The sequence below is a fragment of the Filicampus tigris genome, chromosome 5 (assembly GCF_054856515.1).
Source record: "Filicampus tigris isolate MCC_2025a chromosome 5, RoL_Ftig_1.0, whole genome shotgun sequence".
Lineage (NCBI taxonomy): Eukaryota > Metazoa > Chordata > Actinopteri > Syngnathiformes > Syngnathidae > Filicampus > Filicampus tigris.
Genome location: NC_141221.1, coordinates 4,096,485 through 4,114,031, shown reverse-complemented (window position 1 = coordinate 4,114,031; position 17,547 = coordinate 4,096,485). Strand labels below are relative to the sequence as shown.

Genomic DNA, 17,547 nt, shown 5'->3' with positions numbered 1-17,547 from the left:
TTGCATTTTTGCTCTCCAAAACACTGTCTTCCTGTAAACAAGCAGCCATAACCAATTTTTAATCCATTTTTATTTTAAAATGTCTCATATAAATGGTCCCTCAGAGAGAGTCTTCAATCCTAATATCCCTTTGCAAATTATATTTTTCTTTTTGAAGCGGAAGTCAACCCAAACATATTTTTTTCAAGAATATGTTCCCAGCAGGCCCACTAAATTGAAACACTAGTTGAAACACGGCATTCTGATAACTATTGCGTTTGTGGAATAAGTGTTAATCCACTCGTTTTTAGCAATCTCTGGGGCGGCCATTTTGTCTACTGTCGACTGAAAATGACATCACAACTGCTCACAACGACCAATCGCGGCTCAGATTCAGAAAACAGGTCAGCCGTGATTGGTCGTTGCGAGCAGTTGTGATGTCATTTTCAGTCGACAGAAGACAAAATGCCCCCGTTTCAAATTTGTGAGAAATCAAGCCGTTCTCTTTGCTCCTGAACACTGAGGGTGTGCTCGCGGAATGTGTGCTGACTGTCAGCTGTCAGTTAAATCGCACTGATTCAACCTGGAAAAATGGATGATATTTTTCCAGCATCTTTCTTAAACTATATTTTTGAGCTGTCAAAATAAATCCTCTTAAAGCCTCTGGCGATCCCACCAGGTCGTCCCGGGGCTTTTCCACATCGTGACAATGACGCATTCTAAATCGGTCAGGACAGCCCGAAGATCCGGTCCACACTGGCTGTCAAGTCCTACCTTAACAAAAAAAAAAAAACACTCCTCCTCCTCAGTATTCCATGTTTCTCTGCATGATGTGCGTGCAATCACAGCAGACAAGGGAAGCACTCTAAAGCAGCCACACGAGTAGACTAGCTAAAGGGAAGATGAATTTTCAGGGTGTCGGCATAGCTAGTTAGCTAACTGCACATCACTCTTGTGCCACATAACAGCTGAAGTGAACAAAAGCTTTCAGGTTCTTAAAGAGCAGGGGTCTGGCCCCCAGTGATACACTTGGGCCCTTCCCTACCCCTTCAAAATTGGAAAAGTGAAATAGTGAAGAACAGTTTAAAACTATAGCCTATCCCCCCCAATTGAGTACTACATAGGTCTCAGTCTTTGCATGTTTCCCGCAATTATCTTGAAACATATAATGCATTGAGGAACAAATCTCTGAATTCACTGAACGGGATCCTTACTCTTAAAGTTGCCAAATATGGTTTGTTGCCATATAAAGGGCTACGTTTTAAGTGATTCCGTCCTTATGAGAAAAGATTTAGGAGCTAACTATATACTGTAGCTAGCTAGCTAGCTAGACAGACAGACAGACAGACAGACAGATAGACAGATAGACAGATGGATAGATAGATAGATAGATAGATAGATAGATAGATAGATAGATAGAGATATGAGTTGCGTTTTTGCGCTCCAAACTGCTGTCTCCCTGTTAACAAGTGGCCTGACTTAAAGTTTGTATCCATTTTTATTTAATATTGTCTCATAAAAACAATTCCTTAGAGGGAGATTCTCCAATCCTCCAATCGCATTACAAGTAATAGTCAATCGTTCATTGACTATGAATTCATACCGCCTGTCAAATACCCGTCGCTGATGCATGCATCAGTCACTGAAAAACGATGGATTTATTTTTATATTCTCCAACGCACACTCATGTAAAGCTTTGTGGAACTCCATTCAATAGGCCCTGTGTAGTCCTGCTAAAAAGAAACACTAGGTATCAGACATTATATGAGCAAACAAGTAGAATTGACATTTATATGGGTCAACCCTCCCTCCCACTTTCCTGCTGCTTTACTACAAGACTTTGTAAAGTAATCCCTCTGTAGTCCACAGTTTATTTATGCTAGTCTAGGCTTCCCTTAAAGATGAATTTCGAAATGAATAAATGATTGTAATTGTGTCTGTCTGTCTGTCCTTCCGTCTGCATGTTCGTCCCTTGAGGCTGCTCAGACTAAACAAACAGCTGTTTCTATGAGGCAGGGAAGAGCCACTTGAGTCTTCTGTTTAGTGGTCCGTTTCAGCACACACACACATACAAAAATACACCCACCCACACACACACGTTCCCAAATCCCCTGTGCTCCTCATCGTTTACCTGCTTTGCTCTGTTGGGTTTTTTGGCCCCTTGTGTTTTTGGCCCTCTCCATCTCTCTCTCAATTTCCCTGGGCTCGCTGCAATACTCGCTTGCTCTCAGACTGAGAGGAATGTCACTTCATGTGACCTCTCACCTACAACCAGGAGGGGAGCCGTTCTGAAGGAGGGAACGAGGGGGCAGCTGCAGTCATGTGCCCAGCCCCGGAGGGAAACGCACACGTTGCGCACTGGGCCAAGTTGATAGCGAAGTGCACACGTTTAAAGTCTTGTATAAATGCACAGATGTTGCTTGAGTGCTAAGTTCTCAGTGCGTGTGTGCCTGTGTGTGTGATTGTGTGTGTGTGTGTGTGGAGAAGCAAGTGGAGTGCAGCCCCGCACAAAGCCGTTTATTGTTTGTGTGAGGGGAGCCTGAGGGGAGGCGGGCAGCGTGATTGGTTAAGACTATTGTGTCTCACTTTGCCCATTCTCCCTGTCACAGAGGATGTCATTACATTGGCTCTCTAACCCGCCGCCATTCCTACTGACAAGCTGGGGATCATCAAAGGACTTTTCAGACAGGAATTATCCTTGACATAATCAATTATAGCTCTTTTTAATTCAGCGCAGCACATCTTGAGCTCTGCCAGTGTTGCTCAGACCGTGTCAGCTCCACATCAACGCAGCTATTTTGGGTGGGGAAAAAAAAAAAGAATATCATAAAACGTTTTAGGTCACCAAAAAGAAACTTTTCAGACACAAGAAAAATTCATTTTTTTTCATATTCGCTTTTCAGTGCCTAAATGCTGCCCCAAAAACTTTTTATGCATTTCTAAACATTCAGCGAGAAACCTCTTCACCACATTAAATAAATATTGAGACGATACTATTTTGCCCCAGTGTCGATCAAGAAAATGTAAAATAGCTTTTGATGAAATGTTTTGTAGGTCTCGAGGCCGTAAGCACGATTAGCAATTTACAAAACAATCAGTTACTCTATGCGTGTTCATTTTATCTTTCAAGAAGGTATCCAATGTAAATAAAGACTCACATAAGTCGATTGAATTTTCTCGTCTGTTTTCTTTTCCGTCTCTGAAGTTCAGGAATTATACAATGATCAGATTTGGGCAGCTTTTCCATCCTCGTGAATGCTCTCACGCGAAACTGGCGAGGGCAGAAAAGGGGCACGGTCTAATATGCAGCCCTCACATTTATCCTGTCTTCAAAGTCGAAACATAATGTAGGCTGGTCTCCTCCCTGGCTGGCCCTGCCTATGGGGCTGATCTTCTCCAGCTGGTCCCGTGCTCAGATCAGGGCACGCTGACTCTGAGACTTTTAACTGATTATGCCATGTGTAATTCCCATTTTGGTTTTTGGATAACCTGTTGGCTAATATAAAGCCATTCATATAGATTTAGATCCTTCACTGTCACTCATCTTATTCCAGATTCTGAATTCTGAGACTATATTTTATGAGGTATGAACAGCGCAAAAGCTGTCCCACTTTAAAGGCTCCCACAAAGGCCGCATTCTTATGCTACACCATGATGAGTATCCCAAGATTTTTTTCAATGACTTTCATTGTAATTAATGTGTTGTTACTCAACCGAACACTTGACACCAGATATTCTACATTTTATAGGACCTTCAAGCAGAAGTCAAATCAAACATTTTCTTTGCAATGCGTTTTGTGCGCCTACTAGTTTCTAATCTAATCTAAGTACTTTTTCTTAAAATTAAAAAAAAAAAATCACACATCAACACTCCATGTTCATTCACTTTTTGTTTTTAACAGTTGGCTAAGAAGAAAATCTGCAATCTCCTATTGGTCTTGTGGATGTTGATATGCCTTTTACGCAAGTGATTCTCTTCAGGCTAAAATCACAATGTTCGTGGCTATAGTGCCAACTGTTGTTCTGGAATGGGCTTATAAAGCTAGAGATAAAAAAAAAACAAACATAATGTGGCATTATTAAACTTTGTTTCAATGTAAAATGTTGAAATGACAATATTATGCCATCTTAAAGCTTCAAATTTGTTTTTTGACGAAATAAAAACTTTTTTTTTTTAAGTCTTGGGGAGCTAGCATTGTCAACAGATCCAATGCTAATGGTGTCAAACTGCGTGATATGCACGCAATAATTTTTAATTCTCCACAGTTTAATGCTACAACAACGTTAGCAATGGCAACAAATTTGCCGAGAACATCTCGGGACGTACATTCCGTCGATGTTACTTCAGTTCAAATTCGTCGTATTCTTCCCACGAATGACCGTTGCACATTATTTACACTTTGTCTTTTTTTCCTTCATCGTTGAAGGTGAAATGGGCCCAAAAATCCGTTCGCCGCTTTCTACCAGCATTATTATCATACAATGGAAATTTTCTCTGACTTCCACCATCGTGTATGTCTCATTTGTCAACTGCTTCCGAGTTAATGCAGTTATCGTTATCGTCTCAATGAATGACTTCTATTTGATTTTCTGAATAAAAATATTTGCGACGATATAAATGACGAAACATTTTAGCCAACGGAATTAACGCTGCTCGTTAGGCAATGCATGCAGTTTATAAACTAGCAAATAGGTAACAAAAAGTACTCGTAGGTTGCTTTTGCTGTAGGTCAAATTATATGCAGGCAACATGACGTTTTTAAAAATAAAAGATAGTTCAAGTAATGTACTACTTTCTTTTCTCCAAATGGTCAAATGGCACGCCCAGATAGAAGCATCCCTAACAAGACAGTGATGCATTGCATGCGACTAAGTAATCAGTCAGGTCAGCTTCGCCTTGGAGACCCCAGTTTGTCAGAGAGGAAGTGTTTAATCTCGGCACAGCTTCTGCCTTGAATTACCCATCATTCCGCGCAGGAAGTCATCCCGTAGGATTTCGGGCAGCTCAGGGCTCTTAATTGTTTCCGTTTGTACAAAAGTCGCCCGATTGGTCGAGTTTCTCTGCGTTGTGATCGTGTGTGAAATTCTTTCAGTTCACCTCCCCAAACACGTGCATTGATTATGCTTCAACGTAGAAGGCGCGCTTGTGTGCGAGTGGCACTGCGTGTCTACTTATCCTTTGGGATGAACAAGTGCATGAATAATTCTCTATACTGGATGTCAGCATTGACTATGAAAGAAGTAAATCGCTATCTATTGTTGTGCTCTTGACAAACCCCGCATACGCTTGCACAGTGCACGCACACCATTTAAGATAATAGCAGGGATTAGATGTATACTTTGTGTAGCAACGTAAATGCGTGTGTGATTACTGCGCACGTGACAACCTCCAATTGGGCCCAAATGACATGCTGCAGTTCTGCCAATCGAAAAGCTTTTCTTTCCGATTGACTCATTTCAGTGTGACAAGAAGACTCGGGTGCTTTGTTTCTATCTTTAGGGGCACTTCAATCTGCGGTATTACGGCTGTAAATGTGGGAGGGGATATTTCATTGCGGACCCACCGCTGTGCATTCAATCTGGCTTCTGCTTTGCAACGAGCTAAGGGACAAATTTACTCAAGATTGAACGTTGGAAGAATGAAAAGATAAAAGGCGGAGCGTGTGTGACGCCTTATTTACAAAAATATGCGAGGAAAACACCAAGATGACCAACGTGTATTTTCCGCAGCAGCGTTGGGAAGTTTTGAATCGGGAGCCATTTTTCCAGACTTTCCCACCCAACTTTCCCAGAAGATGCTTTGGCTGGCGCACATGTCACCAGATCGGAGATAGTGACGCTTTGTCTCGGGGCACAGCGCAAACACACAATTTTATGGCACTGCGCCCTGATCCCAATGATCCACTGTGTCCCACCTTGACACCGCCAATCCCCCCCCCCCCAAAACCTCTTTTCCTTCTCCTCCCTCTTTTCTCTCCCCTACTGTGGGTCTCCTCAGGCGCATGAATGGAAGTCTTTATTCCCGGGAGAACTGGTGGGAAGAACGAGAGAACGGGAAACAGGGACAAGAAAGGTGGGGGGAGATTCAAAGTGTGTGTGTGTGTGTGTGTGTGTGTGTGTGTGTGTGTGTGTGCGCGCGGGGGGGGATTGCAACTGTGAGAGTGACCATAAGATCAACACGGTGCTACAGCTCTCTTTCTCTCTCTATCACATTTCCCTCCTTTTCTTTGCATGCAGCCCTTCTGCCCTCCCCCTCTTCGAGCCACTTTTTTAAGTGCTGCGGATACAAAGCTGTGTTAGAATTCATGGTGTTTGTTTGCAGAGGGGCTCTGTGTGCGTGTGTGTGTGTGTGTGTGTGTGTGTGTGCGTGTGTAGCTGTCAGAAACACAGATCACAGGGAAACAGCACTCTGAATGGAGCTTGAGAGAGGTGGGGGGGGGGGGTTGGGGGATTGGCTAGAAGAGGAGGTGGTGGTAGTTCCCACAGGGGAAGAGTGGTCAGGCCCAGAAAGAAGAAACGTGGGTACGAAAAGAAGGGATGAGAAGAGGGGAGGGTGGGCTCAAGGCCGCTGTGGCGGTGGGATACAACGGTGTGTTGCGTGTGTATGGAGGGGGGGGGGGGGTGGGGGGATCATATCATGATAAGGTGTCAGAGGGAACAAATTTGCAAATGCTCAGGCAAACTCACTCCTTGTTTTTCTGCTGGCCCTCTTCCTCCCTCCCTTTCTGCTGCTCTCATTCTTTCACTAACCCCCACCCCTCCTCTATTCTACCCCTCTCTCTTTTTCTGTGACCCCCCCCCCCCCCCACAGCCCCTTCTCTCTCTCTCTCTCTCTCTCTCCCTCTCTCCTCTTTGTGTGTCTGTCTGGACAGCTGCCCAGTTCCATACACAGGGAAAAATGAAACACTCTAACCACCGGGCATGCTGCCAAATAAAGGGCTGCGAAAAACTATTTGAAGGGCAGCATGTTTGTGTGTCTGTGTGTGTGTGTGTGTGTGGCTTGCCCCCGTGTATGCGTGCGCTTGTGTGTGTGCCTAGTCGTGAAATCTGGGTGTGCCCGCGTACTAGGGTGTTCTTTCCCAAGTGCAGCCAGTGTTGCTCCGCGTGAGGGAAAAGTTCCACTTGTGAGTTTATACAAGAGCGGAAAACAAAGAGGCTGCGGGAGAGCAAAGCTGTAGGAACGGCTGCTACTTAGCAAAAACGAAGGTGAGGGGAGTGCAGCCCCTCTAATTAATTTGAACATTCAGAACTCTGTTTATCCGCCGTTTCCTTCGCACATTCGTCAAGAGACTATATGCCGACTCAAGCGACTCATCGCCTCTCACTTGGGCGATTGCGGCTCTTAGTCACTTATTATCCATGACCTCCTCCACTGCGCTCTGATGGTTACATCACCAGTGGGAGGGAATTTGCACACTTCCATATCTGCCTTTACCATTTGGGTGGTAAACTACCTTTGTGAGACCAGCGCATGTTATTGCAGTGCTGACCCAGAGGAAGACGTGCGAGGAATAAGGTTGTTGACCTAGCTGAGGAGTATGACCCTTAACCCCTCAACGCAGGGCTTCAAGCCTCGAGGGAGAGCGCCGTGTAATGCAAGATCGCATCAAATGGGCTTGTTTTAGGTGTGGTCTTAGCGGTATAGTAAATACATATTAGGTCAACCGGGCAGAGAATGAGCAGTGTGCAAGTGGTTGAAACCTCCCAGTCAGGCCTGGCACGTTGCTGTGCTGTTGTTTAAAGCGCTGCCCCCTGCTGCCAGTCGGACGTATCGCAGTTCCCTCGCGAGGCACATTTCAAAACAAGAGCGTGCAAAGAGGGCAAGACCTCTGCCAAGGCTTCAACACAATAAATGAATGAGCATGATTTAGGGCCTTAAAGGATAAAAGGAGGTTAAGGGATTCAACAAAAAGTGCAAAGAGCCTACCGACACCTTCTTGGCTTGACACCACTCTACTTGCTATAGGACGCTTTTCGCTTTTCCATGTTACTGTTTCTACTAGCTTGTTAACTTAATGAATGTATGGGTGAGCTAAAGCGCTCCTGGCTGATGACTGCTTGAGCAGGTTTGTCAGCACCGTGTCATTGTGCTATTTGACAAATGCCCAAACTACACGCGTGTGAACGTTAACTTTTTCTGTAGCTGTGCCTTAGTGCTGATTGCTGCATTATTGTACTCCACAGTGTCCACATAGCTGCAGTGCATACTTTTTTGTTGCCTTAGTCCACTTTAAAAAAATGTTTAAAAAAAACAGCTAAAAGGGCCAAGATGTAGGAGAAATCCGGCCACCCTGCAAAAAGTTGTACTACTCGATGTACAATGTGTTCACCCTTTTTCGTGTATATTTCCTCCTTTAGCGTGGGTGCTGCCTATTTTCTTTTTTCCCCCCATTTTTCTGATATGTAATCCGAACATGAAAAACTAGAGTAAAAGCCTTTCGTGCCATAAGAGTTATACAGTAGGTGGACATTAATAACAGACATTAGGATGCACTAAAAATAAAATGTCAGCATAATTCCAGTAAATCCCATCTCTTTACCTGCCGCAAATAGCAAAAATCTGCAAGTAAATGACATCCCCTTAAAAGTTTAGCATTGTTCTTCAAGATGATGGCAAAGCACTATAGTTTTCATAATGCAACTCCACTTAGTTCAACATACAATTTTCCTCAAAGGGGAAATCAATTGGTGCCCTGAGCAGCTGTGATGTCATTTTCAGTCGACAAAAGTGAGAAAACGGCCACCCCCAGAGATGGCTAAAAACGGGTGGATTAACTCTTATTCCACAAGCGCAATATTTATCAGAATGCCTTGTTTCAAATAGTGGGCTTGCAAAGAACGTATTCTTGAAAAAAAAAATGTTTGGCTTGACTTCCACTTGAAACCAAAGTGCCATAAGAAGGTGTCATAACGATATTTTGATCTGAATGAAACTCTTCAACCGACTTCAGCATAGTTTCTTGACACCTGGTAGCGCGAGATCACAGCAAAGCATTAATTTTGTCTAAATAAAACCCCTAAACACTCTTCAACATAGTTCCTTGACGCCAAGATGGCAAGATGGAAGGAAAGTAATATACATATTTTTTTGCTTTAGCCTGAGCACAAAAATAGCAAATTACGCGAAGCTTTCAGCATGACGAAGGATAGGTTCCCCCAAAATGTTTTGAATTGGTGAATTCCCGAACGCCGAACCATGGACATCCAAGGGTTCACTGTACTTTAGCAGAAGATACGCTGCATTTGGTCTGCAGAAGCTTCTGAACAAATCAACACTGTGACATTAACAACTTGGCCTGCAATACACCGACATGACACCTTTGTGATATTTTCAGTTGAAACGTGGTCAGACATTTCAATTCATTTCATCATTTTAGATGGTGAAATGGGTTGCTCACATGGCAACAGCCCTTGCAGCCGCCAGACTCATAAGACTATTCATAGTTATTTGTGTGACTATGAGAGTGTGTTTTCTCTGGAAATAAATCATGGATTGTTTGCGGCATAGAGGAAAGGGTAGAGGCGAGGAAGCTACGAACAAAAAGCTGAACTGGTGCCAATAAATCTACCTCGACTCGAAAGGCGGTGGAGGGGGGGGGTGGGGGTTCTATGTTTTCTTCTTATATTTCTCTCTCCTCTCACTGGTAAGAACAAGATCTATGCGTGTTGTCTTTATTATCGGTCTGTGGCCACTTTGCGGTTAGTGGGGAGAATACATTTTGGTAACATGTTTATGTTTGTGTGTGTGTGTGTGTGTGCTTGTATCTTTTTAAACAAGGCCATTTTTATTTGTTTGTCTGTACCTCTTTGGCCTACATTAGCCTGCAGCAGTAAGTAATGAGAATGTGGGGGTGTATTAGATGCTTGTCATCCTCTAGTCCACGGAGTCCACACTCATTCAAAAGTATCAATTCATTGATTTTTGCTATGGACTGAATACCTTTGGGTTTGACATCACAAGTTGAATATAAGACAAGAGATCATTTCAGTACTATTTTTTTATTTTTTTTTACGTGAAACTACAATTGGTTAAACATGTAACTAATATTAAAACCAGAAAGTTGTCTGGGTGAAAAGCAAGCGTGTGAAAGAGAGGATGGAAAATCCATTACAGCCATTAGACAAACATTGGCCTTAGCCAATACAACCATTTGGAATGTCCTGAAGAATAAAGAAACCACTGTTTTCCTAAGTAACAGCCATCGAATGACTAGATCAAGGAAAAACAGCAGCAGTTGATGACAGAAACATTGCGAAGTATCTGCGAAGAAGTCCAAAAACAACCGTTAGTGACATCGGCGACAATCTCCGGAGAGCATGAGTGAAAGGTATCACTTGCCTGCTCAAGTCTTCCGCAAAGATTTGAGCAGGCAAGACAGAGGCTAGCTAGACCAGGTGCAAACCACTCGTTAGCACACGGCATACAAAGGCCAGGCAGAGATACAGAGATGAGCCTAAAAAGATTCGGGGGGCATCATTTTATGAAAAGATGAGACAAAGATGACCAAAATGACAGAAAAGCGAAGGTTTGGAAGCAGAATCTCAACGGTTCCGCTCTGATCCTCCACATACAAACTCATCTGTGAAGCAGAGTAGAGCTAATGTCACGGCTGCGCCCGCTTGGGACGTTCTCGTCGATCCTCAACAAGAAAGCGTTCACTTTTTCTTGTCAAAACAATATATTTTCAGTCGACAGCCAAAATAAGAACAATTGGCCTCACGCTCCGGTTCTTGGATTGGATTTGGACCTGAGGAGGAATGGATGCTTCTGTATCAGCGTCCTCGCACACGGGCATACAGTTGCGCCACAGGCGGAGAGTGTGTACGTGCGCCCAAACACTCTGGCGTTATTAATCATTCATGCTGCTCAGTGTTTGTGTGAGTGTGTGTTCTCGAGCTTGCGTGTTGTGTTAATCAGGTTTCTCATGCTCATGAGAATGTGCCATAATAAACAGCCTCTGCAGCAAGCATGCAAGGACAAACCGAGTGTCACCGCCTGACTGAGGGAGAGGGAAACGAGGGTAAAAGCAGACATTGGCAAGCTCAAATATAGAAAATAAGCACTTTCTCTTCCAGTAAGTACTTTGTGATGACTATATTATATATCCAGAGCTGGGCTGTGTGTGCATATCTGTCTGCAAGAAGCTAATTATCTGGCAAGATGCTGAACCATCTTGATTAAAATTGGTGCCCCGGCTGTGCACATTTACATGTTTGTCACCGATAGAGCAAAGGAAACGGTAAAAGCGTTGACGGCGTGCGCATCTATCGTGCGCGTGCGCCGCGCGCTTGCGTGCCAATGTGTACATGCTGAGAGGCTCGCCTGTGGTTAGGTTACATCTCCCTGCAGCGCGGCAGAGCAGTGTTTTGTTGCGTCATACTGAGTCTGTTAATAAGAGGCTAAACCACAAAGGCCGTCCGCTGCTCCATTTCTCATCTTCCAGCAGACGCTGATTATGCGGCCATGACACGTTAAGCAGTGTTTTGTTGTATAACCCAGTCAAGCCTTTTCGTTCCCAGTTTTAAGTGGCTGAAAGTAAACTAGATGTGGACTGAAAGCGGGCTGAAATTTATGAGGTCGAGCACCTTCTCTTTCAAGGTGCTGGTTGGTCTGTGATTTGTTCTGATTTTAAAAGATTTTTCTCATTGGAAATAACCTGCTCCAGGGTCAACTGTCGCCATCATAAAAGCAATGTGCGCGCGTACAGTGAATGATGCGTGCACAAACAAAGTAAACAAAGTCAAAAAGTAGTATTGGGACTGCAGGTAGAAACTGGGGATGAAAACCGCTATGAATTGCGATTCATTAGTAGTAGTGTTTGAAATTTTAATTATCGCTACGATTGTATTTAGCGTAACCTTGTTGAATGTACAGTATGTGATGCAAGCCAAAGCTGATTAATTGATGACGACATTCATATTTTATCAACACAGCACAGTGGTCCCCAAGCTTTTTTTGGGCCACAGACTGTTTTCATGTAAAGCCATATTTTGGATGGAGCGGCATAGAAACACATAAAAACAAATGATTGAAAACAAACAACTCCCCATTACGCTGAATGTACTTTGTACATGTAAGTGTCATGATTAGTAGAAGCCCCGCTCGTGTTTTTCCCTTCAAGGAGCCGGCCGGTCCCGGTCCCAGATGGCAAAAAATTAAGCATTTCTCTGTTTCACTGTTTCTATTTTATTGGTGAGTTTATTTTATTTCAGGACAGACTTGCATATTTTGTAAATGACCGGGCTACCAGTATTATTTGGGTAAAATATTTCCACATGCTTATATCTTTAAGCATCGATATGTATAGTAGTATAGTTGATTAGTTGACTCCTCGGTTCTACAGCTAATCTGGATTATTCTTTAAGGCACAGATGTGTACAGAACGATTCCCCACACGAAACAGATAAAGTATTTCCATCCACGGTTCTGAGCCGCCCTTCTAATTTACTAATCCTCTCCCTTACAAGTATCATTAAGGCTAAAAGAGGTCGAGGAGTAGCTAAACTTGCAACAGGGAACAGAGAAACCCATTTAAGTTAATTAACGACACACGCAAATGTTTGTAATCAGAAAAGACGCCATTTGGCGTTACAAACTATTAATGATGCTTATTTCTAAAAAAATAAAATATTTAAGATGTTATATATATATTTTTTTATTGTATACATTATGTAGTGTATTAGATCTTTCATGTATTGCATAGCTTCTGCTATCAGTTTGCATTGGTATGCGTCGTTTCAAACGTCAAACTGTTAAATCTGTTTTGCGTACACAAAAGAAAAGCAGTTCGATATTTTTCCTTTTGTTCACATACTGTACTGAATGTGAACTGAATCGACTTTTAAACCAGGGTATGCACTGAGCCTTAATTTTGGTGGTTGGCGTATCTTTAATGGTGACACAGGCGACTCACTCAAAAAATAATCGATTGTTAATTTGTTCTCAATGCAGATGTAAACATTTCTATTTTTTCAATCAGTACATTTCAATAATTGATAGGGACAGTATGGGTGTGCCATATAATACTGTCCACTGTCCACCATAGCTGCAATAGTCTCGACTGATGGTTATTTTTAAATTTGTGGTGAAAATGGGAGCCCTTGTTGGGTTTCTGGGCTACGGGGGAGCTGCAAAATAATTTGCAATATTGTACTGATAAAACAAACATCTCAGGACATCATGACACTTGCTCACCGTAAGTGTAATATTTTCAGAAAAATTCAATTCAAAGCAGGCTGAATTGCTTGCAGAAAGAGAATGACCCACCCAAAATACAAAAACAGTTGTTTACCTAAAAATGTGGTCTTTCATTTCAAATAATGTCATTTCTAAGTTGCGCACAGGTGAACATGTACAATAATACTGATATCAAACTCTAAACTTTACAATAAAATGTCAAGGTAATTTTAATGACAACCAATGTCCTATCTTGCTAAATTAATGAACAGGAGTCCTAGCTTTCACAAACAGCGATGAAAACTGGACCTCCCCCCCCTCGGTGGAGGGAGTAATGACGAGAATCAAATAACAATAGGTGTTACGACTGTGCATACTTCAAGTGAAAGGGCAGTCAAGGACATAGTTGAGCTCCACAACTGTGTTTTATACACTGTGTGCTGTCATCCCCCCCCTGCCCCCCCCCCCCAGGTCTCGCAGCATGCAACATCCTTGCCACAGGAATTTAATTGCTCTGTAAACAAGCCTTTTGTTTGGTCTGTTCATGCACACAAGCTGTATTAAAAGCCTCAGTCAGCCAGCCGGGTAGTGAAAAAGAAGAATCTCAGAGCACAACAAGTCACCGACACAATACTGTACCGTATATGCAAACAAAATATGTAGTGACAACATGTGAGCTCAATCTTACTGTGGAGCCTAATCTTATGAAGAGAGGAAATTGTTATTGTTAAATGGTCACTTATCGTTATCATATCCTTTCTTTCCCCTCTCCTCTCGGCTTTGTGATGTTTGCCATGATGAATGTTGCAAGCACTCATTGTTTCTCTTCTGTCTTCCACAGACATATGAGCGCCAGTTCAGAATGCCTGAGCAGAGAGAAGGAGGCCTATTGCAACTACTGGGAGATCCCTCTCCACCTAAACACCAGCCTCGCAACGCTCTTCTTCCTGCACCCACTCTTTCCCCTGTACAACCATTGCAGCACACCCACACGCAACAATTCCAGCACATTCAGCAGCACCAAGTCAGCCCAGACTGGATCACGTTTAGAGCACCTTCGGTTTCTCCAGCCAATCCTACAGATTCCGAGCCAGCCGCAGAATTAATGGGAGCCAGTAGGAGTGCAAATTCGCTTATGGATTCAAATGCACTTTTCCCCCGAACTGTGACTCAAAGCCACTCACCTCAGAGATCTTTGACTCCAGACCTTCAGTTGCCAGTTGTTACAGATGCCAGTATTCTCAACCTTACGTCCCTCAGCAGGTAATATGCCGTTATATTGGTTAAACATTGGACAAAAACAGCACCTTCTAATGTCGAAACTGCAAGTTCTCATTAACTAAGTTTGAATAGAGAACAATGATGTCCTTAAGTCAAAATACCCCCAAAAATAAATACATGTAAAGATATAAATCTGGATTATATATTGCAGCACATCATAGATGCAATGCAAATATACTCCCTGATGTTCCGGGACATAAGCAGCAGAGGGGTGACATCAGACCAGTCTGATTAGACTGATTAGATTAGATTAAATGAATAAAATTATTATACAATTATATATATATATATATATATATATATATATGTGTGTGTGTGTATATGTGTATATGTATATACATATACATATATATATGTATATATATATATATATATATATATATATATATATATATATATATATATATATATATATATATATATATATATATATATATATATATATATATATATATATATAGAGTCATTTTGGGCTATTAAACTGCCTTTGAAAAGTAGTCCGACGGCTCTTGCCAGCCTGCATGAGGCACTATCTTAGCGGCTAGCTGCGAGCCACTAGACCCGGGATTCACTCCTAGTTGGAACTTGGGAATCACAGTGACACTTCTGTTAAGCATGATTAAATTACGTAAACACATAGTAGCTTCACGCTAAATGTTTGACTCACACTATTCAAAAATAATTAGAGCATGGTTAATGCAATGTCACTTTGTTTGCATGACTGTGGTTGATGTCTTGATGTCATGGTAATCCCATTTTCTGCCATAATCCTATCCGTTGTACAGTTTTTGTGATACATAAAACAATATTTATACAGAATTGTTTCTCATCTGTATTGTTCTGTGTTCTTTATTCAGGGGGAAAGGTTTGCAGGAAGTTAATGAGCAGCTCTTTGGGAACATCAAGAGGAAGTATGGCAGGAAGGACTCCCAGAAGATGCTCTCTAATCCTCACAGTGCTGACACGCTGTGGGGAAGACAGTCTGAAAAAGAAACAGGAAGCCCATCTAATTCAGAGGACAGGCAGCGCTACAGACAAGAAGAGACGACTGAGCAGTTTCATGAAGAAAGAGAGCAAAGAAGGAAGGATGAAAGAGAGCGAACAATTACTGGTAGGAGAGGGGATGAGGAGGACAGAGGAATGCCCATGCTGACAGAGGAAGGAAAAGGACGAAAGAGGCGGAGAAAGCCTTCTTTAGATGAATCCTTTTCTGTTGAGGAGCAGTCCCTACACCGGCAGGAGGAGAAGTACCAGCATAAGCCTCCAGAACCCAAAGTAGCTCATAAATTGGAGATCCACAAAAATGATTTGAGGCTCACAAGTCAGGGTGAGATCAATGCAGAGAAGACAGAGAAAACTGAAAGACCAGATAAAGGTGACAAAAGAGAAAAGGGAGAAAGGGTAGACAGGGCAGAAAAAGACGATTCAGTTCGGAATGGGACTGATCCGGAATCAACTTTCAGTATGAACAGAATGAAAAAGAACCCAGTGGGTCGTCCCAAGAACTGTATTGATGCACATAAATACAGGGATCTTGCCCTAAACATCAGCAAACCAAACTTCTCCACAAGTCCCAGACTCCCTAGTCCAAACCCCAGCCCTAGCCCTAAGGGAAGTATGAGTCCGAGTCTAAGCCCTAAACCAAGGCCGAACTTTAGCCCCAGCCCCAGACCGAGGGCAACCCTGAGTCCGAGTCCAAGCCACAGCACCATCTCTACAGCCAGTTCGAGATCGAGCAAGGCCAAGGACAGATGGTTATACCTGAAAGCAAATAGTCACAACAGCATCACCTCACCCCAGAGAGACAGCTGCAGTAGTCCATCAATGGTATTCGATCCACCATCGGCCTTCCCTATCACGCCTTCTAGTCCACTCTATACAAATACTGACAGCCTGACAGTCCACATGCCCATCAAAAGAAAACGAGGACGCCCCAAGAAACAGCCCCTTCTAACCGTAGAAACCATCCATGAGGGTACATCCACTTCACCCCCAAGCCCCCTAGCACAAGAAACCTCTGCCGGGCTAAACCGCAGGAGGAAGACAATCCCACCAAACACAACAATTAATACCACATTAGTACAAATGGCGTCGACAACTACCAGTTCCAAGTCCAGTGGTGTGAAAGTGAAACGTGGCAGAAACAATTCAAAGCCAGTGAATAAGGTGAAGCTTGGCAAGATGCAAAGCATCCTGAATGAGATCCTGTCAAGCTCCAGTAAGAACAGCAATCTGAAGTCTCCTTCCGCACCTGTTACCTCTGCTATGAACGCCATGGCGTCAACCATTGAGGCTCGTCTGGGAAAACAGATAAATGTCAGCAAGAGAGGAACCATCTACATCGGTAAAAAGAGAGGCCGTAAACCCAGAGCAGAAACACAAGGCTGTAACCCTCCCAAAGGTGTCAAGGACAAGCCCTCCGTGACTGTCGCAATGTCCAGTCTCTATGAGAGCTCTGTTGCGACCGCCACCACCTCCTCTCCCAGCTCCAGTGCGCCACCAATGAGAACCGGCCACTCTGATGCCACTATGCCTAGCCTTCAGCCCATCTCAGCCCTGCCCCCTAAACCTTTAGCCAGAGGATTTCTCTCTGGGGGATGGAAACTGTCACCTCCACGTCTTCTAGCTAACTCACCCTCCCAGCTTTCAGAAGGTGCATCAGTGAAGGAGGTCACCTTGTCCCCCATCAGCGAGTCCCACAGTGAGGAGACTATTCCCAGTGACAGCGGGATCGGGACCGACAACAACAGCACTTCGGATCAAACCGAGAAAGGCCCCGCCTCTAGGCGCAGGTGCGATGCCGTTTTCTACGTAGCTAAGGAACTCAAAGTTGCGCTGTTGTTAAATGTTGTGCTGCATTTGTGCCAGGTATTCCTTTGATCTGTGCGGGTTTGAGGCCACGGAGGCGGCTGCCGTAGAAGCGTCCGCCAGAGGAAATAGAGCGCGAAGTGAACGACAAGCTGCTGTGGACAACTTCCTTTCCCAGCAGGAGAAGAAGCAAAAACACAATCGACGTAAGCGGAAGTGTCTTCAGAGCCGGGATCATCTTCACTTTCTGTCTGAACTCGAGGAGGTTAGTCCCACATTTGATGATTTGTGCATTTCTTGTA

General features: G+C 43.4%; 1 protein-coding gene across 1 annotated transcript in view; it reads left to right on the top strand.

The window, feature by feature from the left end:
• Positions 1 to 17,547, top strand: part of setbp1 (SET binding protein 1) — a 42,781-nt gene that overhangs the window by 19,349 nt on the left and 5,885 nt on the right. Inside the window, exons 3-5 of the mRNA XM_086031702.1 lie at positions 13,998 to 14,419; positions 15,295 to 17,229; positions 17,306 to 17,510. Of these exons, the coding sequence (XP_085887828.1) occupies positions 13,998 to 14,419; positions 15,295 to 17,229; positions 17,306 to 17,510 (2,562 nt within the window). The remainder of the gene's footprint in view (positions 1 to 13,997; positions 14,420 to 15,294; positions 17,230 to 17,305; positions 17,511 to 17,547) is intronic.